We start from the raw sequence: 27,090 nt of genomic DNA, 5'->3' as shown, positions 1-27,090 counted from the left end.
ATACATATATATAAATATATACACACATACATGAAACGTATATATCATTAAAGGTAAAAAAATCTAATGACTATTCTACTCTTTAGAAGAAATTCTCTGTACAGTTTCAGAAAGCCAGGAAGACAAGGGCTTTAAACATGAGGTCTTAAAGTAAAGCTTTTCATTAAAAAAAAAAAAAAGCAAGGAAAAAAATCAAAGGCTTTAAAAATACTTTTTTTCATATATATTGCTCTCAAAAGAAAAAAAAAGAAACTGCTCTGTTCCTATATTAAATCTCAAGATTATTGTTATTCAAGTACAATAGATTTATTCTGAAATGACAATCCAGGAAATAAAAGCCGGGAAATTTCTAAAAATTTTGGCTTAGGAAAAAATCAACTCACTGGACGACTCGTAAGGCGTGTGTGTACTCTCGATGTGGCACTGCAGCTGGAATGGCGTGGGGAACTGTCGGTAACAGTGCTGGCAGGTGGTGTGGCTTTCCCAGCTTTCATTGCTTTGCTTCTCAAGCTCCAAGTGATGTTTCATGTGGTTCATAAACCTTTAAATTATAGTGAACAGGTGCAAAAAACTACATTTGAACATTCCCTATACATATCATATGCGAGATGTACAGGATTCTTTAGAAATTTTAACTCTGTAAGGACTTTTCAATTAAAAAAAATAAGTGTTTGCTAAAAAAAACAGGCAACAAACTTAAAGCTGACTAGAAATCTTGACTTTAAGGAACACACTTTAAGTCTAAAACATGTTCTAAGACTGAATCTATTACATTTCTTATATTTGCTTAGACAAAATTCTTGCCTTGAAATATAGGGAAATAAGTAAAGACAACAAGAACACATCAACTGTTCACACTTTATTTACCACCAGCAATCTCAAAGCCCCATTCTGAAACACACGTAACTTTAGCTCTGCTGAAAACTGCTGTGTAGCAAGAACGTATCTGCAATTTGGACATGACAGCTTTAGGTGAAACCACAGCAGGAGTTCCAGGAACGTTCTTTGTCTAATGCACTTAGGCCTGGCATTGAATTATGAAAGACAGTTATCAAAAACGCCACTGTGTAGCCAATGTTGAAAGAGTGGGAGAAACTGCTATGGTACTACTTAAAGTTTCCAGCTTTTCCTCAATCTGTCCATCTGTCTGCAGTAGGAACCTGTTCTGGGTGAAAAGTCCAGGCACCCATGACAGTATCAGCAAATCACTGTCACTGGTGGAGCAGCACAAGGACAGGATACCTGCAAACCCACTACTGTTCAACTTGCAACATTCCTGTTTTGAATGTGCTTTATTTCAGAACAGCCAGAGGAACTATTAAACGTAAGTAACACTCACAAAAGGAATGCAGGCCTTGGAACTGGAAAAGCAAATGAGCAAGGAGAATAGTCTCTTGAGCTCATGCTCATACTATCATGCAGTTGCTTAAAAAACAGAAACAAGAAAACCAGAAAAAGCCAACTGAGTCTATCCAGTTTTCTAAGCAGACAAAAGAAACTAACACTATTACTGCATAATGCCTTAACAGAAAATTATTGCAATGTTCAACCACAAATCATTTAAAGAAAGCAGGGGATTAACGTGATGAATCACTTTCTGCTTTTCTGAATGTAAGTCAAAAAAGTTATACTTTAATTAGGATGGTAAGAGCTATTTATTTTGTCCACTATACATAAAGGCGCAAAATAGACCTTGGAATAAAAATTCCTAAGTTATAGAGCTATGGAATAAAGCTACAAGGTTACAGTAAAAATTAATATGGTAAAGTCAATGCTACAGAAATTTAAAAAAAAAAAAAAGGCTTGTATACTTTCAATGACTTGCTGTGGAACATATAGGCACCACAGCACCAATTGCTTACAATATAATGCTGAGTAGAAAATAGTGCCTATTTAATGATTAATAGCAAATGTCATTGTTTTAATTACAGAAAACTTGGTTTTTCAATAATATGTGTCTAATGTTAGCATAAACCTGCTCATTTTAGCTTGCAGACTGTGCCCTTTGAAACAACAGTCCATTTTTCAATTTTACATTCTGCTACTTCAGCTTCCCTAGAAGAGTGCATGAAAAAAAGTTCAGTGACCTTAACTTCCAAAGGAACGATGACACAAACTTGTCTACCTACTAAAACAGCTTACTGGGGTTTTATCAGCATTTGGAAGTAAAATTACTCTACAAAATAACAGATGTTACATAAGTGAACTACTGACTATTAGTCATTGTGTGTCCCTAAAGGGAATTAACACTCGCATCTACCAATATCGCCATCAATCCAGATGGCAAATTGTAAAATCCTTTGTGTTGCCCTTTCTAACCCCAAAGTCCTACAACTGTTCTTATCAAAACTCTATGTTTATGTCAGACACCACTAAAATTCATACTCTAATCTGTAAAAAGTTCCAAGTTATGGCCATACATGCAAAGTGAAAAATAATTCTATTTACATTTAGTCACCCAATATTATCAGTTTTCAGTACAAAAGGAACTCTACTCCAGAAACACAAAATTTTAATACATGAGACTACCATGGACTACAAGTGATTAACAAACAAAAACAATTAAGGAAATGAGTTCAAATACCTTATGTTATTTTTAAGAACTTTGAGACAACTGATGCATTTAAATGTCGTATGAGTCTTCTGCTCCTGTTGTACCTGCTGGAGGTCACCTTCATCCTTCCCATAATAAAAGTCATTAACTAACATAATCAGCTTTCCTTTCTCAGATTCAGTGGTCTTGATTGATGTGCTCAAACACTCTGTTTTGACCATTTCTGAGAAAAAGTTATTCACCATATCTGGACAACAATACTGAATGCAAACAGGGAGAAAAGAAGAGACACAGAAACAAAGGTATTAGTCTCACCAAACTGCATCAATGACAACAGCATTTTAAAAACTGAAGGCACTAATGAGAGATGCAAAGCTTAATTCTGACACACTGAGCTTAGTCATATTCAATTTTGAACAGCGTTTAGTATTTAAGTAAGAAAACACTATATATTATAAAACTGAAGAAGATAATTCTCATAGGTTCACGTAAGATAAATTTAATCAAGAAAACAATACTAGTGTTGCCTTATTCTTGCAAAAAAATTCTATTTCTTATAGAATAAGAATAATTTAATAAAATGAAAGAAAAAAGCAGCTTTCATGCAAGTATTTTGCTGACAAACGTAAGTTTCTGGAGAACTTAATGAGAAGTTTTGTCCTTTATTTCTTAGGGAAGAATCAATGTTGAAACCTTCAAAAGTTCTTTCCATCATAACTAAAAAATTCAGAATTCTGAGTCACATAATAGACATTGTTCAAGCTTCTTTATGTTGAAGTATACATAAGGAATGCTTAGCCCAAGAGCCATTTCATGAAACTTATCACTTAAAAAGTACAGCATACTTCATAAAGAAGATCCTATGAAGTTTCCAACAAAAGTAGAATGTTTCAGAGAACAAATTTTTCTCCTGCCGAATAATGGTTCTTACCATGCAGGACTACTTTCCGTAAGCCTACTAGTAAGGAGCAATTTCCTGCTGTGGAATTGTAACTCAGTATCTTAAGTAAACACATTTCTTCAATGGTTCCTTCATTCAGTTGATGTACTCAGTGCAAAAGCTATTCTGTACAAATAACGATTAGAAAAAGTTAAAACCCTTGGGGTTTTTTCCACTGCTATCTGTATTTATTAATTATGTTTCAGAACCAAAGGAGATAGCAATTACTGTTTAGGGTACTGTAACCCTGTAAATCAGAACCATCTGTTAGAACAGTAACTCAGATCTTCACAAATTTGCCTTATACAGTAGCTATTACTCCTTTTTGTTTTGGATATTCATGTTGTATACAGACTGCAAAGCCATTTCTCTGTCCCTGAAAAGAAATACATATGCCTGAGAATTGTGAGCATTTTTGCCAAATGATAAATATTTTCCAGGAAACAATGTTTCCAGAAATAGTAGTACGTAGTTTCACAATTAAATTCAGTGATGCTCAGTTTCTGAGAGTTTTGTTTACCACAGTGTTTGAGTAGGAACTACAAATGAAATTCTTCCCCATAGCTTAAAACTCTTATCTATTAACTATCAAGTATTTTTATCTTGCTGTACTAAGTGATAGATCAAGATAAAACATTAAGTTTACATTGTCATCTTTGCATCAGCTGCAATCTTATACAGATGTGGGTCACCTGGCTGCCTATTCTCAAAAACACTTACCTTTAGCACATTGGAAACACGAGGCAAAAAGTAGCAAGATTTAGAGCACCCCTGCTCCTGTCTTGCTCTCCATGACTGCAAGACTTGGAGCATTTGGCTCTGCTTGACAGCAGACTGAAGCCAAACTAGCTTCCTATCAAACCATGGCACTCTTCCATAACAAAAGAGAAGCCCACAAAGTTTGTTCTAATGCTTACCAGCCCCAAAATATTTTACCTTCATATGATTTTTTAGAGGATCCATAAGATTGAAGTGTATATTACATTTTGGACAAGCTCGTGGAAAAGGTCCTCCATTTTTAATGGTGCTGGATGCAGCATTTGTCCCTGTAAAATTTAAAACATATAAAGATTCAGAATTCACAAGCAGAGTACTCAATTTAGTAGTAGTGGCAGTATTCTAGTAAAATATGCTATTTCAAATGAAAACTATTAGCATCAATGAAGCTGTAGTAACCATAAACAAAGCTTTACAAGCATCTTTCAAATATTCTTCCTTTTTCTCAAACTGACTTGAAGTTTGCTCTGTCTGACATAGACTGATAAACAAATTTTACAAAATCTTATCAACAAACAAGGAAAAAACATGTGAGGAGATGAAGGCAGCATGATAGGGAGAAAGCATTTCTTCTGTGCACTACCAGCCCACCCCATCCTGGACAGGATGGATTTTTGATGGTTTTGTTTCACAAACTTTTCAAATGAACATGTAAAGCCTGTTTTCTGCCACAAACCTGATCATCATCCCAAGAGGGTTCAGATAAAACCCTACTGGTTTGGAAAGGAATTTCACCATTTGGTCCTCAATGATGAGGCTATTTCGCTCTGGAGATTTGTGGGAATCTTATTCGTTATTTTTGTTAAGCAAAGGTGTCTTTGGAGAATCTAGAGAATAAATCCTCTAAATTAATAATTCCTCCCAGTAATTAAAGGAAATAATGCTTCTCTTAGAAACATAAATGACTAATACCTTTTAAGCAAAAGGGATGTTAAAACTTTGCATTAGTTTAAACTTCAGGGAATAAACTAAGCTTTGAGTTTTCTCCAAACAGTCAAAAAACATCAGAGGAAGAGCTACTTTTCCAGATGAAATTCTCTTGTAGTCTCTCAAGTCATTCACAGATTTGAAGGACTCCATAGAAAGTAAGTAGCTTAGAAGTTAAACAACATTTTAACAGTAGAGTCAACTGTTCCCTGCCAGGACTATGAAAAGATGTAATAAAAATATAAACATAAATACAAGGGAATGAATAAGTGTATGAGTTAAGAGATGACCATGCAATAGTGTTTCATATTTTTTACATAAAATAGTCCTGCCTAGACCATAAATAAACAGTAATTTTCCTTAAGCTAACAGTTTTGCTAAGAACCATTATTAAGCAGAAAGTCCTTCCCATGAGTGGATGGCCATGTAAAAGATGTACCACAAAACAGTGCTGCAAGTCTTCTCTATCACAGTTGGTAAAACATTTTGACACATCACAGCTAAGTGCAAACTGAGTTAAAGAAAGCCAGTTCTGCAGTAAAAACTTGTGTTCTGCAGTGCTTCAGTGCTGGATTCTGTGACAGATTAGAAATTGCTTAATGGCTTAGAGACAAACTCAGCAAAATAAAGTTCTCAGTGAATATGATCTACTTCTTTTTTTTACTGAATTTAGCAAGATCCTTCAGTTATCTTTTTTCATTATAGGCTGCAGCACAATATCTGTTTCACCCAAAAGAGGGTGGAGGATATTTTTTTGCTGAAATGTTCATGTTATAGCCACATCCTTCTGGTAGCTGGAAAGAGCAAACAAGCTCTAAATAAGAAATGCAAAAAACCCAAATCTGAAATTATTCCAAACAATCATTTTAACATTATAAGACAGAGGGTGTCTTGGAAATGTCTCAAAAGTCAAGAATAAATCCTGGCCTATTGCAATCACTAGAAAGCACCTTTTGGCTCAGCACAAAAACACACCTAATAGTTAATACTCTGAAACAGCCAGACCAGCTCTCTTCTTGCAGGGAAGGAAAAATCTTTCCAATAACATGGTTTCTTTGATATAGATCTTCTCCCCTCCCACTACTATTTCAAACTGTATCAGAAACACTGCTGGAAAAAAAAGGGGGGTAAAACTGCAAAACACACTTGGCAATAATTAGTCAAAGTACAGAATAAAAAAATAATTTAGCTTGGACCTTTGGAGGTGGTTTTCTGCAACTTCCCAGTCAAAGCAAGTCTAATCTTATGCTCAGAGCTTAAGAGTTCAGTCAACTTCTGAGTATCTCCAAGGATGGGGATTCCACAATCTAATTTGTTACTGCCTTGCCTGGCATTACTAAAATGATTTTTTTCTTTCGTCTAACCAGAATTAATTAATAAATTCAGCAGTCATAGAATTAAGTCAAGAATTCTTTCAATCTTGATTTTCTGGTTGGTTATGTTTTTAAGTTTCAAGTTCCAATGCCCTACTCCATTCTTTAACATAGAAAATCAACTAAGAGAACGAGGTCAGGGGCATTTATTTTTATAATCTGTCTTTGAATGACTAATTATTGCTCTACACAACTCAAACCTACCTACTAAACAATAAAGGTCTAAAATTTGAATAGGTAATAACCTCAGGTAAATTAATTTGTAAAGGTATAGAAATCCTTGCATAGAATAGCTATTTTTATTTTACAGCATAAGAACAGTTACTTACTTACACTGCCTTAACAGCATTAAAACCACTGACCAACTGAAACACTACAGATGTGTCAGCTTTTTCCATGACACAGAGGCAGGACTGCCAGCCACTTGAAGATCCACTTTGTGCCTGTGCAGCTGTTGGACACTTAACTGTAGGTGAAACAGCCAAGTTGCTTCTAGCAGGGATCTCAGTAAGCTTGGCCTGTTGCAGAGTTACACTGTCGCCTTCAGAAGTGGCAGGAGGTTTAGATACAAAACCACTGTCATTTAGATCTACAGTACCTTAAATTAAAGAACCTCAGGTTTTTTTCCCATAGTAATTAGAGCAATTTAGAGTCCACACAAAGCAGTTTAAATATTTTCCCAAACTAATATGCCATACTGAAGTTAATATCCAACTCAGACTGAAGGCCCAGGCCAGTGAAGCAGGAAAGTGAAGCAAGAGATAGAAACCCACCTCTGAAACCCCAGTAAATCATACTGTGGCCACCTGAACTCATTTGGCCTACTTTTCACATCTTGACCCACTCTAATCTGAGACAGGGTGAGTTCATTGTAACTGAGTTGCAGCTGGTTTCTGCAATGCCCGCTATCTGGAACAAGCTCTGCACTGCTGATGGAAAACATCTCTCCTTTCTTCCTGGTTCTGTGTTAATGCTGTTTTAGCTTCTTATATAACTCTGTAAACTTCAGTTTGCATGCAAAATGAAAAACGTGTTGTAACTTCTAATGACCAACCACAGCCCATCTATCTGCTCACTTCTTCTGAAAGAACATTACACGTCCTTGCGGTTTGCAGTATTTCTTCTGAAGAAAATCAGTAAAAATGAATAAACGAAAAAACCCAAAAAACCAACAAAACAGAAAAACCCACAACAAAACAAAAAACAAACAAAAAACCACAAACAAAAAACCAAAAAAAAACCCCCAACAACAACAAAACCTAATAAATCCACAAAAAACTAAACCAAAAAACCCCACAAAAAAAATCCCAAAACAGCTTACAGCGAAAAAATCCACCAACAACTTGGAAATTGGGAGGGTCAGTGGCTGATTAACATGCCCATAAACACTCAGCTCCATCTGGTCAGAAGCCCATGTTTCTGTCACTGTAACATTACCCTTGATGGTATGAACTCAATACAGAGATCAGTCCTCAAGTAAACCTGAAAGACACAGTTGCAAACCAAGGAGTCTGAAGTGCCAGCACGGGTCATGTAAACCTCTCACAATGACAGACTGCAAACAGTCTTAAAACTATAATAAAATATGTCAAAGGCTTCAGTTCTGGACATGATGATCTAAGCTAAGGACATTCTGGTATATCCCCCCCTACAATGACATAGCTGCTCCAATGATTTCTCAGGGTGTAACAAGAAGCTCAACAAGTAGAGATACTTTGTGTCACACCAAATAATTCAAACTTCTAAGAAACAAAATAGCCCTCTGGCACCCGTAGTTAAGTTTACTCAGTGGGAACTAACTAAACTTGGCCAACAGTCCGGAGAATCTCCCCATTCAATGCACATAGGCAGACTCACAGCAGGGAATGCTGATGAACATCTTGGAGAATTTGCCACACTGTGCCTCAAACATGGGAAAACATAAATCACTTGATATACAGATACATAAACATCCTAACATTCTCCTTTGTAGTACACCTTTCCTTCTTTTTGATAAACATATTAAGCTCAAATGTCTCGCTCTATGCATTGTTTGCCTAGGGTTCATTCACTCACACATTCACAAAATGATCAGGTTATTAATTAGATGCTACTACATCCTAGGGGGGCTTAATTGACTTACACTCACCGTGTTCAGTACATGAGCTGCTTACATGGACATATGTCCTGTTCAGCAAAGGCTTCCAGAGAGCTGGTATGACCTTAGCATTCCTCTGTACCACTTGAGGCTATTTGAGCATCTAGCCATCAATGTACAGCAGGAACTGCTGCTGCAGTGAATTATAGTATGTGTAGCTCTGCAATGAGGGCTAAAGAAAAGACAAGGATCTTCAGTGAAGTATTTTATTTGACTGCAGAAAACTCTATTTGGGAACAAGGACTATTTTCATATGTTAAAAATACTGTTCATAATTCCAATTTTAAAAGCTTAACACATCTGTGATAAAAATTTTGAAGACTCTTTTACATACTTATAAAGGTGAGTAGTCCAAGTCTATACAACTCTGACTAGTAAATTCTCTTTCAGAAGAACTATAATAATACACAGGTTTGCATTTTAGTTCTGTTGTTTGTTCACAAAAAAAAAAAAAAAAAAAAAATTAGGCCTAGTTCGAAAACTAAGCACACCAACTCCAAGTATTACTTAATATATTGCTGGTATAAATCAGATTGACACCTCTTATCATGAAAGTGTCTCTCTCAGCTGGACTGTGGACACAAGAATTCCTGGAATTAACCACATTCCAGGCTAGTTTGTCCAATTCTCTACACAGCAGGTCACAGGGACTCCAAGTACTCAGGAGAGCAGGGAAAAGCAGTAGCCAAACAGTTATTTTTTGGTCACTTTGTGCTATTAGTGAACACTTCTGTAGCTATTACCCAGGAGTTGGCTGTGCTCATACACACAATATTCCTGTGTACCACATCCATGATGGCAGGGAAGGAGCAAAGTATACTGGCTGCAGCACCACCTTGCTGACAGGTTTCTGAACCCACAACATCACTGTAAGCACCTAATGCTGCTGCTCTGTGCATCTGTGCTTGCTGGGCCTGATTTTATAAATGACGGAAAAAGACATCAGAAATAGTAACCTAGAATAAATCCACCAAATCTATTGTGATACCAGAACAGGCACATGAAAGCCAAATTGCTTCAGGCTTCTTAGTGCAGTGTCCTGCATCAACACGTCCCTTTAATCTGGAGCTATGGATTCATGGATGCAGTCCAGTCAACTCCACATGACAGGTCTTTCAGCCACAGAAATTCCTGGTCCCTCCAAGTGAGTGAAGTTTGTGGGAGAATGTTCTCACAATATTCTCAGAAAGCAAGCTACATTTTACACACAACCCCAGTGCCATCCAACCTGCATGGAAGGCTGGATGCCCTTCACCCGAACACCACCACCCATTTGGCAGCCTAAGAAGATGCTTGGTTAGTGTCCATTAGCATCCTGCCATTTCCCTGCTTAGAACTTAGAAATAAATATTTATGCTACACTGAGCTAAAAAATGTCTTTCATGATCCAGTTGCATAAGTGATATTGTCCTGCAGAGCATCAAAGGCCAGTTCCCAAAAGGATTCTGCTTTTAAATACCATATTCCAGAGTGCCTTGTGCCCACAGTACTGTACATGATCTAGGGAAGCATAGCACCAACAGAAGCAAGTAGGCTTTGGCATGCATGAACATGAATTTAATCCCATTACATGGCCTCACCAAACAAGCCAAACCACACAATACACACACACTTCCTTTCTGCACAAAGTGAAATGTATCTTAGATTTGCCTTCTGTGTCAAAAATATTAATGTTTCAAGCCACAATAATAAAACTTTTATTTTAACTTTCAAATACTATTGCCATCTTACAGAAATAAACATGGACTAAGTATGGCACATTTCATATGCTTTGAATTGGAACCCTCAGTGCTTTTAAGCATTTTATGTTTCCTCAGTGAGAGACTAATACAAGTAATTTTTAAGTATGCAAGCAAGTCTCCGAAGTTCAAAAAACCAAACCCACAAACAATTAAACTTTAATACCTGTCCTTTGGACAACAGGACTGGAATACTGAACCATTTGCAAAAAACAAAGCATTTCCTTACTTGACAAAAAGCTATTTAACCCAAGACAAGAATTTGACACCAACAGAACGGCTGGACACAAGCAAGATAATACACTGCTAACCCTTCACTGATACATTTCTGGAGTGAATATCTAAACTAAAAATGCAAAATCATCACATGAAGCTGAGCAAATTAGCTATTCCTCCGTCCTTCTTAACATCATCAGTCAGGCCATTCACTATACTTAACCTGTTACCTCAGGGAAAAATCAGAAGTCATTGTCACCCATAACTTATAAACAGAATAACGACATTCCGGGCAGTTATTACAAAAGTACAATTCTTCAAAAAGGAGGAGGGAAGTCCCAAGTTGTAGTCTGAATACACTGCATGCTTCAAATCTACTTCATCTGCTGTGTGACACATACTCACAAAAAAGATGCTTTTTGGCTTCTTTTTAAATAGATTAAATATTTACTGCTGAAAATCTAGCTGAAAAAAAAGGTTTTGTTGTCAAATTGCATGCTCTCTCCCTTCACCTTTTTTAGGAATGATCCTTTTCATCCCATCTACTCCAACTCCTGCATATAGCAGTCAGAAAACCAAGATCATCATTACAGGGAATCCACCCAGCAGACAGTTCTTCAGGCACAGTTCACAGCCCCTCTTTTGCTAAGTCTTTTCCTATCCCCACGGGCCCAAGAGTGATGAGTGATGAGTATACTGAAAACAAACCTTTGCCTGTCAATAAAGATACAGCGGATCTGGCAATGCTTTTTCCCATCTAAATGAGCATTATAAGAAGACATCAGTTGATTTTATAGTCAGTCTAATGCACTGAAAAGCAAAGTCTGACAACACAAGACTCCAAAGTTTATTTCATTAAACATTACACAGTGTTAGGTACAGGGGGAAGAAAAAAAGCAGCTATACTATATTCTAGAATTCCTATTTAAAGTTATAACTCACAGATCTGCACTAGAGTTAAATGACATTAGGTTGGTTGTTTCTCTTATCAACTACTACAGTTATACCCACCTGTTACATTCACTGCTGGCCCAGTCTGGTACTGTGGAACTCCCGAGTTGTGTCTCACACCAAACAGTATACCAGATGTATTATCTGGTGCATCTGGTGGAGAATCCATAATATAATCCTAATAAGATATTTTCAAGAGGGAAAAGAAATTGGAGGTTTAATTTTTTTGTTTACTTGCAGGCTTCAAAGGGTTTATTTTAAACACATATGACTGCTTGAAAAATACTCAGCTGAAAATCAAGTTCATTACAATCTCGTCAAAACAGTTTCTTTTGACATTTTAATAAGGTTGCAATTCTCATCAGTGCTTGTTAGTTTTTATAGCTGTGTGTTCAGAATAGTAAAAACAATCTAAGACCTGGGAAAGACCATTTAATGAAACATCACTAATCTGTTTGAATTGCTAATTGTAAAGGCTTTTGTTCCAAACAGTCTGATGATGTTTCAAATTATACTCGATTGTTTTTCAAAAAAACCAAATACTTTCCTCCTTCAACCTAAACTGTGCATTTGCCTGCTACTCCTGCATAACATCCTGCTGCATTTCAAAAGATCAAAAAACAGAATTCAAAAGTACTATAAACTTGTAGCAAGTAGAAGCTTCTCAAAGCGACAGTAAGGTAGAAATGGAAAAATATTGGCAATTTCAACTCTGAAAGAATTCAAATGGTTACACTTTAGCTGTATTGCGAAACAAAAATTTGACAAAAGTAGGGCTATCTTCCTAAAATAAAAAAATAAACAAATTTTAGAAACCATCCAATACACAATAGAGACCTTGTCACCAGCAAATCTGTGAGACAAAGGCCAAAATACGTTTTGCTGAAAAAAACCCCAAAAAAACCCAAGCTCATAAACTGCTTCCCATTCACAATTATGCTACGTATTTGAAAACAACCCTGTGCAAGTTACCACATGTTTAACTACCACCATGTAAACCAAACTTAACTGAAAGAAACCTAAAGAAGCACAAGTACATAAACAGGTATGATAATCTGGTTTAGGACTGCTAAATACCAGAACAAAAAGGAAGATGCTGCTCCCCACCCTGCCTCTTTGTACATCTCCTTAAATGAAGGCCCTTCAGGACCTTAATAAAGAGCCATTCTTTCTTCTGGTGAATCACCTAATCCACTCTAACCAAATTAAAGACAGATGCTCAGGAGTAGCTGTGGAAATAGTTACTGAATTTCTGTGCTGTATTTGCTATGAGAAACAGTTACATGAGCTGCAGTCACAACAGGGCAGGTGTTACTGTAGTCAACAGTTTCAGAAGAGCAGTGAAAGGACAGCAAAGCACCTCAGCCTGCAGGCCACACCTCAAGCACAACTAACGCTCAGGGGATAAACCTGTGGCAGACTGAGTGCTGAGCCCTGTGCACACCATTTACATTTGAAACGTGACCAATACAACAGCTACATACAAACACTGCATCTCTAACTAGTCTGTAGTTTCTTTGGTTTTATGTCCTGCCAATATTTTAATTTTCAACAAGATCATAGTTTGGGTATTTTGATGGCATGGATACTTCTCCCCAGTATATACTAAACATATCCAGCAAACAAAAAACATAAAAACAGATACATTGAAAATTTCACTGCCTAATTTTAAAAAAGTCCTTTTCTGTTAACAGGTATTATTTTAACATAAAATTTGGCTCTGTCATTTTACATACAACCCCCCCAATGTTGTCCAATGCTTTAGAAAACAAAAATATTTAAAAAAACCCAAAACAAAACAGCTTTACCACAATGATGAAACAAAACAAAACCAAACAAACCAACCAACAAAAAAAAAAAAAAATCAAACTGACATGTATAGGTGCTCTCACATGCAGAAAGGCAAAACCCTACATCTTTGTAAGTTAATTTCCTAGGGGCTGAGTGAAGTATTTACTAAAAGTAGTGGTGTCTACTACTACTAAATACTACCACTACTATTTGTTACTACTAGTAGTGACAATATTGGGTTCTTAGTCTGCATCCTAGATTTTCAACTGTGGAAGCCTATATGGCAATTGGTAACTAAACCCACCCTGAAAAATTACAATGTATAGTACTGGACCTTTGTTCTCTCAAAATGAGGTAGGAACAACCAGAACCTGAGTCACACCGACTGAGAAAAGTGCCTAGTAAATAAGGGAAAGACAGAACTGGCTGTGGAAAGCATTCTGAGCACTGAATTACAGAGCATCATCACTGCTAAGGACAAATTTTTCTTTAAGAAAAGGACAGTCCTATACTATGAAATGCAACGGTAGCTCTGACTGAATTAAAAGTGCTGCAAACTGTATGACTGAAATAAAAATCAACTCTGAACTTCTGGAACTGCATAGCAGTCAGTAGTACACAGCAAGTAGTACAGTAACAACACAAAAACCAGACTGATTTCCTAAGTAAGTCAGCGAATCAAGCTCGTGATTGGAAATGTGAAAAACGTTTTGTGATTCATGTCAATTGGCAATGGAATCAGCAAATGCTTGTACCTGCTGTGTCCAAAGTGGACATTCCCTGGGATAACTACAAAGAACGGCTTTGAAACTTTCTGACTGAATAGCCAAATAAAGCATTGAACAAGAAAATAGAAGAAGTATAGTAGAGTAAAGAGATGAGGTAGCAAAATGACTGATGCTTAGAATAAAGTAGAGGAAGTTGTGGTAAAGCTAAGGGATATTGCAACAAAGCGACTAAATGCTTATATAGAATAAAAAGCTTGATGCACTTGTACCAGACTAAAAGTATTTAGCAGACACTGGTGAAGGGCCTCCCTCCAGACGACCACAAGGACAAGAAGCCAACGACCACCTGGAAAGATTATGAAATTGCTGATCCCAGCTTATTGATATTTGCTGATTCAGACTAACACAAGCACACTGGAAAATGCTTTGTAGGCTTAAAAACAGTATATATACTTTGCCGAACTTATAAGTGGCGTGTGCCGTGAGTGGAGCAGCGACTCCTCAGCCACCCAAGCGCTGCTTGCTTGCTTTCTTTAAAATACAAGATATAAAAATGAAATTCAGTTTGGCTATAGAAATTTTATATCAGAAAGGGGTATTTCAATGATAAAACTGGAATATCAAACATTGACAACAGGCAAATTATAGACCTGTTAAGAAATTGAGGATATATGTGTTTCAACCCAGTAGGCAATCTAAAGCAACCAGTTCCCACAGAAAAAAATCTTTTGACATCCTGAGATTAAAAAATATTGCACTGTATTTTGAATGTAAAAGCACTCTAAAGGATGTTTAGCTAAAAAGGGTCCTATCAGTGTCTAGTTATACCTCACAGTGATCTTCTCAACATGGTATTTTCAAAGGTTAACACCTGGAAGCTGAAGATCCATTTGTCAAACACTTTGCAGAAAAACTTATTTGAAGCTTTTGCCACTTAGAATCAAGTTGGGAAGAAACAGAACGTGTGGACAAAAATGTCACAGAAAGCCCAAGGCAGAAAATGATCACTATAAAACAGCAGCCCCCAGTGAAATACACACTAGATGGGGAGCAGCTGAGGAATCCAAAAATCCTAAGGAGCTCTTGAATGAAGAAAATTCAAACTAAAGACATGAACCAAAATACAGGGAGTACAAATATAACACTAAGAATAGCAAATGACATCATGTGGCAGGAGTGATTAAAAATCACAGAACTTTGCCCAAGACACTAAATTATAGTACCTCTCTAAAAAAAAAGGCACATCAGAGAAGTTTTTTCCTCCGTAAGAACTGTAACACCATCAAGTGGTAATAACAATATTAACAAAGAAACAAATTCTAGATAATGCTGAAAATACAGTTCTGAATCTAGAAGAGTTAAGCTGAAGAGATGGAAGATTCACTGTGTTTCAAGCAAGGGAAAAAAACCACAAACAGAAAACTTTTCTTAAAGGTACTCATGCTTAGGAATTTCTTAACATCCAAAGAACAGGATGTTACATTTAAGACACCTTAAAAAAATTAAGAGTTTATGAAAACTGTGTTCAAAATGTTACCATTGTAAAGAAACCATCTAAGACCATAACTTCAACAAACAGCAGAAGCTTTAAGAGACCACAGAATCTGCACTGGATATCCCAGATAATGATGCATTACTTTCTAAGGCATGTCAGTCTAATATGGAATAGACAGAACTGATTAATATATGGTTAGAGAACTTCTTCAAATAGCTATTTCCCTACTCTGCCATGGAAAAACAACCTGCAGATTCTGACAAAATAGCACTATAAATACTTAACAAGTATTATAAAGCCTCATCTGTAAATAAACTCAATGAATGAGAAAGAAGTCTCACGAAAAGAGGTACACTCTGCAGGCTTTCTTTAAAGGAAATCACTGTCTTGATGAGTTGCATCCAGCTTATGTATACTCCATGGAAAAGTTCAGCTTTTCCAGCTCTCGGTTTATTCTGGGATTTTGTCATAAAAACACTGTAGAAGCCCCTACCAGTTTTGTCTGTTGGAACAAAAACATGAGCATGTGAGTGTGATGGAAGTAAAGGAGAGGGCTTTCTTCTGCGGTAAAGATTCTGCAGGATGTACTAGCACACCTTCAGAGGATTTAATAAAGCATACCATGTCATCAGTAAACTTATAAAAAACTTCACAGACCTGTAATATGTGTGTACATCATGTAAAGTAGCAAACCTTTCTGTACTAATCTGCCCTGCTTCATAAAGAAAGATTTAAGATGACTAAAGAAGCAACCGAGATTTCCTACCAATATCTGGACTTTTAATGATATAATTTCTTAGGCCTTCTCAACAGTGACAAACTTATTTAGCTAACCCGCTTCACCAGACACTCCCCACAATTTCTCTTTGCAAACTATCAATCAACTGCTGAAGACTCAAAATTGGAAAGTAGGAGTACTTTTCTGGCTGAATTTGCTGAAGATTCAGCTAGCCAGTTGACAAGCAATGGTTACATTGCTTTGTTTTAGTTCTGTTTTTCTTAAAATGTAGCCTCTCATCAGCAATCACTTAGCCACAATTCCAATCCTCATGTTTTAATGGCCTAATTAACTCTGTTCATTCAGACTGCTTGCCCTGTTCAGTAAATGCAGAATCCATTAAGCAGCATGATTTTTATTTACACCAGAAGACTAACAATTGAAACAACCTCAGGTATGTGTATTTGCATGGACAATGGAGATGGTGCATCCCGTCAGGCCTCATTTTGACCCGACAACAGTAGCTAATATTACATGTACATGGTCTGAACAGTTTCAGCATAAATTATTTTCAATGAAGGTATTGCATCATAGAATGAGGATTAAAATTCCATATTTGTATGAGGTAAACTTTCTCCCTCACATACGTCCAACACACAAAGCAACAAAACAGCATCTAACTCAACTCCCTTGTGGCAACATTTTGGGGTTCTGTAGGCCACCCAGGAAGGTCTAGGACACATGACCTACGTGCACAATTCCCTTAGGCTTTTGAAGCAAAACAAATATGTTGCCATATTGCTTCACCTGCTGATCGTGCAACTTTTGGTTGCTTAAACCTCTTACCATACTATTGTTCCACAATGCTTTCTTTCATGTGCCCCATGAATGAAAAAGCAAAACCCACTAAGGAACAACTACTATGGCATTCTCTTAAGAATCAAAAACCCCAAGGCAAGGCACTGCAAAAACAGGTGGAAAACCCACAAAGTTGTCAGACACAGTAAATGCAAGTTACTTAAAAATGAAATTAAGTTATCAATGCAGAAGATGGATCTCTGAGCACAGAAATCTGCAAAATTTGGAGAATTAATTTGCAACATTTCTCCACGGAACATAAAGAAGCTAAACAGTACTAGTTCCTCTAGTGTCTAGGATTTCCATTTAATGCCATTGTACTCTTACTAAAGCTATCATCTATGAATCTCGCCAATCAGTATTTCCAAATATATATTTTAATTTATCAGTGTAAGGTTATGGTCCTAGAATGTTTAGAGCTTACATAATGCTAGTTTATAATCTAGCTCAGATCTTTAAAGCACTAGACTGAGTCAGTATGTTCTTCATTACTTTATTCAAAAGTAATCACACCTTTTACATTTTAAATGAATAAAGATTTACCTGATTGAGTATTACAGGCTGTGCTGTTGCAGGAGTCTCTGGCCTGGATACAGGTTGAGCCACAACAGGAACAGTAATATTTCTTGATACTGGCTGTGTTGTCACTGGAATGGTTACAGGTCTGCTAACAGGCTGTGCTATTCCAGAACTTGACCCAGGCACCTGCTGTGTCGACAAACATCCAGCAACTGGTCTCTGCAGTGTTTGTGAAGTTCCTGAAACATTCACTGCTACAGCCAATGGCTGAACTGCCACTGAGCTGGTCGCAGGTCTGGGCACAGTCTGAAAGACTGACGGGGCAGGCATGGCACCGGGGCTGGAGGCAGGCGTCACGTAATGCTGACTCTCAGACTTGAATGTAGTGACTGTACCTGTTGCAAAGGATTCCAAAGTTATCTTCATGTAATTTTGCAGTCAAATGTTTCATAAGTGTTGTGGATTTTTTTTTGTAATTACCATATTAGGACAATAAAGTACCTCTACTGGGTGCACCATTCTGTATCCCCCTTCGTGGTGAGCTGAGGTTGACTCTGTTCAATATATCTGTCAAAAGTTACATTTATCTTAATTGCAAATAAATGAATAGCTTCATTGCTTTTGAAATTTAAAAGCTGCATTTATATACACTAATTATGCCAATTAGGATTTGGCTTATAAATTAAAACGTTATTTCTAAAACAAAAGCCTGGAAAAACCAAGTGTCATTTGTACAAATTAGAATGTGTTCTTCCACTCCTCTTTGGTTAAGCTAGTTCACTTAAGAGTCTCAATGCTTATTCTCTTGGAGACAGGTTAATACACAGGAAGAATACAAACAACAACAAGAAAAGGACATGGCATTAACATTTCGATTTGCTGATTATAGTGCATTCATTTACATCTCTTTCTCAAGTATACATAATGTTTCCCAAACACCAGAACTGCCCTACATTAAAGGAAGCATTTTCTCTAAACCAGCAATGATATAATTTGCTTCTGTATTAGCAAAACACAGCACTTACAAACTGGATTTTAGACTTCATGATATCCATTTTCCAATGTGAAAGAAAAATCAACAGATCAGCAACCAAATGATTTGTATTAGAATTGCATTACAAGAGCACTGATTTTCTTACATATCCTACATGGTAGTCGGTGTCCAGAGTTCTAGCTCAGCAAGAGCACATGCAATTTCTTAAATTACATTTACTCCCCAACTAATGCCACTCATATTCCCCAACCTTTTATGTCTTAGTCTGAGATTTCTGACAATTTTAGAAAGTTACAAAAACATTCATCAAATCAAAATACTCTTCTACTCCCAGATTCTCATTCCATTAGTGTTGCTGACAAGTTGCTTGCTCTGACCTGTGAAAATATGCATACGAAATTAGATTGATTCTCTATTATCTAACCCACAAGACTTGAAGTAACTTCTCAAACCACGGTCAAATGACATCAGGTTCTCAAACAATAGATCTCAGAGTATCTACACATTGTGTTTCATTACCTTAAAGCTATTTCCACCAACAATGGCTCATTAGTATACACTTCACCAGTTGATAAATATATCTAATACACTAGAGGTTCAGAACACCATAGCTTTCAACCTGCTGCCTGCATTTAGATCACACTAATAAAAAAGCAGCTGCAACCAACATATTCAAACAGGTTTGCATGTTTTAAGATATGACAAAATTTGGTCCTGTAATAGCAATACTATTTTTACTTCAACATAACAGTAACTACAAACCAGGATTAAATTATTTTGGTATTTAGCTGAATATATACATTTTGTGAGCGTTAACAAATCTATACCTCATGCATGAATTCCAGAGTGAAATTAAACTAAAGCATCATCTATCTACAAAAGAAAAACTTTTATAAAAGTTATGTCTTACAAAGCACAAGACATCTGTTGTGCACACATTCTAAATTACAAAGGTAGATTTTATTGCTTTTAACAAGAACAATTCAGAAAGCCAGTTAATTGAAATTATAAACTACATTTACACGACTCAACTGATTCATCATAGACTTGATGAGCACTTTCCCCTCTTCCATCAAGGCATTACTTGTCCCGTTTAGGTAAAACGGCACCGAAGCACAAGCATGCTGACATGCAAAGTAACATTTTAAAACAGTAACAAATTACAGGTTTGTATCATTATGAAACAGGAAGAAAGAACAAGCAGTAACTGTAGGAAAAATGAGCAGTTGCAGAAAAAGGTAAAGGAAACAAATTGTGAACTGCTTTTCATCTCAGCCAAAACAATCCTCCAGTACATCAGAAGGGACACTTGATACTACAACTTGATACTGCAGCTCTCTGAGAGCAGGTCAAAGGTGGGGTATTTACTATTTCCTTCAAGTTTTCTATACCGTCTGTACAAAAACTAGTAACTGTACTGTCAGGAAAAGGCTAAGAAAATGCAATGCATTGTAGAAACTACACCTTACAGAAAAATTAAGACCGATATGTGAGTTTCTATTTGTCATCAACTTTTCATCCAATCAGGTGCAAACTAAACAGTGATAAGCAAAGCTGAGCTCACGGTATCTTGCCTATCACCAATAACAAACTGAAGCCTGACTAGTGCCAGGTAGTACTACTTACAAGCCAGAGAAGAACTGAGGTCATTCTTCCATAGCTGTTTTTGATAGTGAAGTAGAAGATTAAAAAGAGAAAAGTTGAGGAAAGGGAAGGAAAAAAGATAAAGTAACAAGTTATACCATAAGTGATTTTACTTGTGTCAGGACTGAGTATGGACAGCACTAGAATAAGAAGCAAACATTTTAAGTCTCCATCTTTTACCAAAGTTCTTGAAGTTCACAGAATCATCCCAAAATTATAGTTTTCACCTGGATCACTTCTATCCTTTCACTACAAAAAAACTTGGAGGCTACAACAACTGCAATCAAACCTGGCATGCTTATGTTGCTCCAACACATGCTAGTGCCTTAATAGTTGTTGTATGCCATGACCTACTGCCAATGACCAACAGCAATCCAGAGGTGTCTGGACCTTCCACAAAACATGGTATTTTTCAGACATTCTATATGTTTGTAACTGCAGAAAACTTAAGAATAATTTTTAAATATTCTTCAAATTTTTCAGAGTATCCAGAGTATTTTTAAAATATTCACTCTTAAAAAAATATTTTCTGAGAGTACTTAAATATCAGATTCTGTATTCTTCTCATATTTAAAATAATTTTTTCACTCTATAAACCTTGTGTAAGAAGCCTTAAACTTGCTATCCTAGTGAGCAAAAAAGTAATAGATGCAAGATGAAAGTCTTGTGAACTAAAATGACTGAACAGCTAGTAACAGCTCTGAAATCCACGCAGCAGAGTGAGACAAACAGCCTGAGATCCTTTACTGCAAATTATACACCTTCAGAAAACTACTATAGAAATCTTAGCTACAAGCATTAGTAGAGATAAGGCAGAAACTGTGAAGAGTAAACCTCACCAGGCAAAGTCCTGGGTATGTGACTGCTAGGGAGACCTTAGGTCACAGCTCTTAAAAAGTGACTACAAGATGGATACACAAAAAAAAAAGTTTCATTACTAAAGTATTTAAAATAACAAGAAAAAAATGTTCTTCTTTACTTACCTGCCAAAGCCCAAGTATAGGACAAACATGGAATCCTGACACATCTCCTGTCATCACAACCATCTAACCTCACTCCCTGCATTTAGGAGAAAACTAAGGAACTTGATGAAAAAGCTCTATTTCAAAAGGATGAGTAAATTTATCAATAAAAATCTTGTACTCCACAGATAGGCTTTCAGTATTTTCATATTGGTGCTTTTATTATAGACACTGAAGACAGTTACCTTGGTTTTGTCAGAATGATGTTCACCAACATATGAAATGAGGGGTGAAGAAAAAAAAAGAGTGTAACAGGAAGATTTAAATTCATGCACTGTCTTTTAGGAGAGAGACACTCCCAAATATATAACTGAATTTCAACTACACTGTAAGCAATTGCATGCGTGATTTCAGCATGGTATACATGGGCTTTAAACTCTGTCGCTAATGCGAAAACCTTCAAAGGTCTTATTTTGACCTCATAGATTTAAGGTTGGAAGTAACTAGAGTTGTGCATAACCTGGGATTTAAGACAGAGTTTCTTAAGAATTCTGATTTTCAGTAAGACAGAGACGTACAGGTGTAAGGTGTGGAATGTCTTAAGTTGTACTATTAAGAATTCTATACTTCCAAACTAAGTTTAACTTTCTATACCTTGAAGGATCTGTTTTAAATTATGGAAAAGTGTTGTCTTACATGTAGTGGCTGGCTTTGAGCTGGAGATTTCCCCAACAAAGATTGGCTCATCATCATCGTCCTCATCATCCTCTTCCACTTCTCTCACTCTCTTTTGCCAGGGTTCTAGCTCCTCTTCTTCACATTCCATAAATAATTCTGCCATCTTGAGACTAGACAGTAAAAAAACCCAAAAAACACATACCAAAACATTCAGTACTTTCATCAAGGAATACTGCAGTTGTCAATAATTCCCATAGAATGGTCTCCCTCCCTCCATGTTCTTTACGGACTGAACACTGACACAGATCTTCAAGGATTGATGCCACATCACCATTCTGACAATTACTTGGATGCTCATCTTTGCTATTAAAGAGAAAACACCAAAGATAACTTCCACAGAACTTAAGCTATTTTTGTATAAAATACCAGTAACTATCAGAGGAAGCCTCTGACACCACAGTGAAAGGTATCTTTTAAAAAATACTCCTATTCCAGGTAAGTGATTCACAAGAAACCTGAAGGGCTTTCTACAAAGCACATAACTGAGTTAGTGAAACACTGATTACAGCTCTATTCTCTTTGCACCTTAAAAATCCAACACAAACAAAAGAAAACCTCCCCCAAACCCACAGCCTCCCAAATTTTCTAAGATTTTGCCGGGGCTTCCCAAAAAGGTCACATTTTCTTTAAACCCCAACAATACCTACACAAAATTCCCAAAAACCCACAAAACAACATCAACAAGAACAAGCAAACCACCCACAAAAACCACTTGAAACAAAAAAACCCTCCACAACAGCAAAATCCCCAAGCTGTACCTGCAATGCACTGCATACTGTTTCCATTAGCAATTAAGACATGACAAAAATTTTGCATAGATCTCATTAGGAGTCCCTTATGCCTGTAGATGTTTTCTTGCATTAAGAAAAAAAGAAGTCATGTATAAAACTAGTCATGAAAAATATGTACTTTTTGGAATTAACCAAATTTACATCAGCATCTCTTACCACAATTGATTTTGTTTTTTAAATAAACAGAGATGGCCAATAAAGTTTTCTTCTTTTAACATTCTTTAACATAACCTTGAATGTATCTCTGAACAACAAAACAAATAAGAAATTTTGCTATTTCTTTACACAGAGTACCAATAATCTAATAAGACTGCAGAAATAATTAGTCTTATCACCAGAGAGCAGACAATCATCCTCTACTTGTTTGAGAATGGGGCTGCTGGTGCTACCACATGTTAAGACCTGAGATGAAATGAAGTAGTGAAATGCCCTAGGGTGACTTTATGATGCTTGTATCCCCAAAGGTCTGCTCTGTTCATGCTGGATTTACACCTTGGGCCAGAGCTGGACCCACTACACAAAGCTCAACTTCTCCTTTGCTTCTTCCATCAGCTTACAGTGCTGAAGTCAGACATGGTGCTGGGAAGGAGAACAGGACACTAAACTAAATTATTGTACAGGGGGAAGAGGCAGATCTGAAGTGAATTTCCACTTGACAGAGACAACACAAGCCACATGCCAGGTCTTGCAAAGAGAATCAAGCCTACCTCTATAAGTTTCTTCTCTGTAGGACATTCTTTAGAACACTTTTTTTTTTTTTTAAATGAACACTGAGGCAAAGTTAAATACAGTTAAAAGAAATTTGATAACATAGCCATGGGCTTTTAGAAAGTGACACCAACTGGTGATACCTCTTATGGATATTTCATTTTACACATCAGGACATACACATTAAGATACTCTTAAAGGTGACTCAAAATGCAGAGCATCTTTTAATAGGCAAGTATCACGATTAATTTCACATCTTCTAACTTTTTTTTTTTAATTTTAATGCTATAATTTGAAGCCAAGCTTTCAATGACTTCTTCTTTCCTGGGAAGAAAGCTGGCCTAACGAGTTCCTGCCCTGCTCCTGCACTGCATCCTCAGCTGTGCCAGCCCAACTTTGCACAGAACTATGTTGTGAAGCAGGGCAGGTTAAAAATAACCTGGCCCAGTAACAGTTTTATTGGCACAACTGAGAGGTCAAAAATCTGCAGCCTGAACAATCAAAACTGCAGGAAGGGGTAATTGACTGGATTAGAGGAGATGTGCAGGAACAGCTCCTGCAAGTGGTCTCCACTGCCATGGGAAACATCTACATCCATTTTTAGATTACAAATAGCTTCCAAATTTTTAGCTTCTTCAACTACATTAACACACAAAATGTATTCTAGGAATTCTGCTAGCAGTGCTCTCAAAGACAAAACCAACTGTGAATCCTTCCCCCATTCTGCTCAAATATTTCCCAGTGGTGGTGCAGACACCAGTGTAAGAAAAGTAAACCTACTGACAATAGACTTGATCTTCCTCATTTTTTAATGTGTATAAGCATAGATTCATGTTTATATACACATTTCCTTAAAGGCAGTCCATGGAACTGAGAGATCCAAAAGTCCAGGTCAATGCCATATGCATAGACACAAATAAAGTGTTGAAACTGGTATTGTAAGGTAAAGCATCAAAATCGGGAACAAGTTCTTTAAAACACTTTAAAAATAACATTATAGACTATATCCAGATATTGCTTTAAAAAGCAACTGCCCATCTAAAAGTAACATAGCTATGGAAGTTCATCAGGCAGGCACAAATAACCAACAACCTGCAAAAACACCTGGAACACCATTATTGTTACTAGAAAAGTGATTAACTAAAAACCTGATACAGGACAGATAAAACAATGAGAGCTCATTGCCCTAAACAGAAATAAGCTTCTGATGAAATAACTGTTTTAAAAGCACTATTTTAGCCATCTTTATCATGGCAGTTAGGTTTAAAAATACCTAACTTTATTAAAAGCCAGCTGTATTTATAACCTCTTTTTCTTTAAAGTTAGAATTTAAAAGCACTCACCTAGAAACAACAAAAAAATCATCAAACTTAAGTAAATGTGTCAAGAGGGTAACAGCTGTAGTGAAAACTGCAGAATGATGTGTAGAAGAGCACCACAAGAATGGACAGAAATTGGCACTAGAGAAAATCATGGTAGGTGCAGCCACAGTAAGACTTAAGAGTTATTGAAAACCCAGTTATCACTGCAAATGGGAATTTGTCTGTTCCACTGTTAAGCTCAAGTGAGCCTTCCAATACTCAAAACTTCCTTGGATTGGCTGAAAACCAAATAACTAAAATGAAATTGGTAGAGAGCTCAAAGAGTGACATTTACACTAACCAGAAATTTTTCAGACTACCCCTGTCACCTTTTCATAATAGAATCACAGAATATTCTGAGTTGGAAGGCTTCCACAAAGATCAGAGTGTCCAGCTCTTAGTCCTGCACATGACATCCCTAATAATCCCACCATGTGCCTGTGAGCATTGACAAAACTCTTCTGGAAGGTTTGGTGCTATAACCACTTCCCTGAGGAGCCTCCTCCAGCACCCAACCACTCTCTGGGTGAAGAATCTTTTTCCAATATCTAACTTAAATCTCCCCTCACACATTTAAACCATTCTCTCGGGTCCTGTCACTGGTCACCAGAGAGATCAGTGTCTGTTCCTCCTCTTCCCCTCATGAGAACTGCCATGAGGGCTCCTCAGCCTCCTCTTCTCCAGGCTGAACAGATCAAGTGACCTCAGCCATTCCTCATATAGCTAAATAATAATTTTCCCCCACTTGAATAACTGCATTTCAAATGCCCTGGGAAGTTATCTTATTTACAACACAGATCACACAATGGATTACATGATGTATTTCTCAGATAATGTCCCATACAGGCACATAACTTTCCACCACATTAGTTGATGAAGGGTGTACAACCCACAGCTCCACCAGGACTGGGAACAACTGGATTTTAATTGAGGGCTGTATTTGTTCAGTAGCAAAGAAACAATGATCAAGCTGAAACTGCACCTGAAAATTGTAAGAAAACCAAAGCGTAAACCCACTTCCCTTAAAGACAAACCTCAGCAGCCAACGCTGCCCTCTGTGCCATGAGAAGGCACAAGCTCCGCCTAGGGAAGGGCAATATCGGCGGTGCCAGCCCGCCAGCGGCTCACGCCGCCGAGCCGCGGTGGTACCAGGCCGTGGGAGCAGCCGAGTCCCGAGGGCAGCCGAACAGCGGCCGCTCCAGCCTGACCGCCCCGCGTCCGGTGACCGCCGGCACTCGGCTCGACCTGCGGGCTCCGATTTGGGCGAGGCCCGCACGGCAGAGCCGCGGCCGGCGGGGAGGAGGCCGAGCCGAGCCGCGCCGCCAGCACCGCTTTGCTGTTAGCGCCCGGGGCCCTAGGCGGGCCCCACGCGGCCAAGTGCGGGCGGAGCGAGCCCTGCCCGGGCCGCCCTCGAGGGCAGAACCGCCCGGTGCCAGCGGCGCCCGCGGGCGGCTGGCGGGGCCCTCACAGCGCGGGGGCCCCGCTCGGGGACGCCAGGCCACGCTCCGACCTAAGATGGCGGCGGTCTCGCCGGCGACAATCCCCCCGCGTCCGTCCCCTCCGAGCGCCGCTCCCGCCGCCCGGGGAGCGCGGCAGGGCGGGCCGGGGGCATGGAGCGGGCTGACCTTACCGTGCTTCGCGTCCGTAGGGGCCGCGGCGGGACAGCCACTCCCTGCCGCCCGGGCCGGCGGGGGATGGGGCAGCGCCGGCTGAAGCGCCTCGCTCACCTCACCGGGGCGCGGCGCCACCTCAGCGCCGCCGCCGCCGAGGGAACGCGGGCAGGAGGCGGGGGCGGCCGCGGCCCCGCGCGCTGCCTGACGGGAACCGCGGGTCGGACACATCGCGGTGCCCGCGATCGGGGCGGGGCCGGGCCGGGCCGGGGCGGGGCCTGCGCCATGTGCTGGGCCTCACACCCCGGGACGGCACCGCCGCCATGTGCCGGGCCTCGCCGGCTGGTAAAACACCGCCGCCATGTGCCGCGCCTCACAGTCCCGCCACCAGGAACTGCTGCTGGTTCTGGGCCTCATGACCCGGTACTGCATTGCTGCAGTGGGCCAGGCCTCGTTCCCAGCAGTCCCAACCCAGCCTCGCACTGCCTGATCTCTGCTTTGGTGAGGGCACACAGGATTCTGTGTGAGGATTCTGCCCCTCCCCTGTAGTGAGGCTCTA

At 38.5% G+C, this 27,090-nt stretch overlaps 1 protein-coding gene across 4 annotated transcripts in view; it reads right to left on the bottom strand.

Moving 5' to 3' along the window:
• ZNF280D (zinc finger protein 280D) overlaps window positions 1–26,800 on the bottom strand; it is a 44,187-nt gene extending 17,387 nt beyond the window's left edge. For 2 of the 4 annotated variants that reach the window (XR_005258165.1, XM_038147318.1), the window contains exons 1-8: window positions 26,552–26,800; window positions 22,020–22,171; window positions 18,225–18,290; window positions 17,748–18,118; window positions 11,675–11,792; window positions 4,431–4,540; window positions 2,585–2,814; window positions 384–541 (exon numbers count right to left, since the gene is read on the bottom strand). Coding sequence is in view for 3 of the 4 variants with exons in the window: in XM_038147318.1 (XP_038003246.1) it covers window positions 384–541; window positions 2,585–2,814; window positions 4,431–4,540; window positions 11,675–11,792; window positions 17,748–18,118; window positions 18,225–18,290; window positions 22,020–22,164 (1,198 nt within the window). In the remaining variant the exon portion in view is untranslated. Of the gene's footprint in view, window positions 1–383; window positions 542–2,584; window positions 2,815–4,430; window positions 4,541–11,674; window positions 11,793–17,747; window positions 18,119–18,224; window positions 18,291–20,343; window positions 20,378–22,019; window positions 22,172–26,551 lie in introns of those variants that run through there. The other 2 variants (XM_038147319.1, XM_038147320.1) reach the window with 2 other exon arrangements.
• Between the last annotated feature and the right edge of the window lie 290 nt (window positions 26,801–27,090).

This window comes from Motacilla alba, chromosome 10 (assembly GCF_015832195.1).
Source record: "Motacilla alba alba isolate MOTALB_02 chromosome 10, Motacilla_alba_V1.0_pri, whole genome shotgun sequence".
Taxonomy (NCBI): Eukaryota; Metazoa; Chordata; class Aves; order Passeriformes; family Motacillidae; genus Motacilla; species Motacilla alba.
Note: the sequence above shows the minus strand (reverse complement) of the source record. Positions and strands in the feature narration are given on the sequence as shown.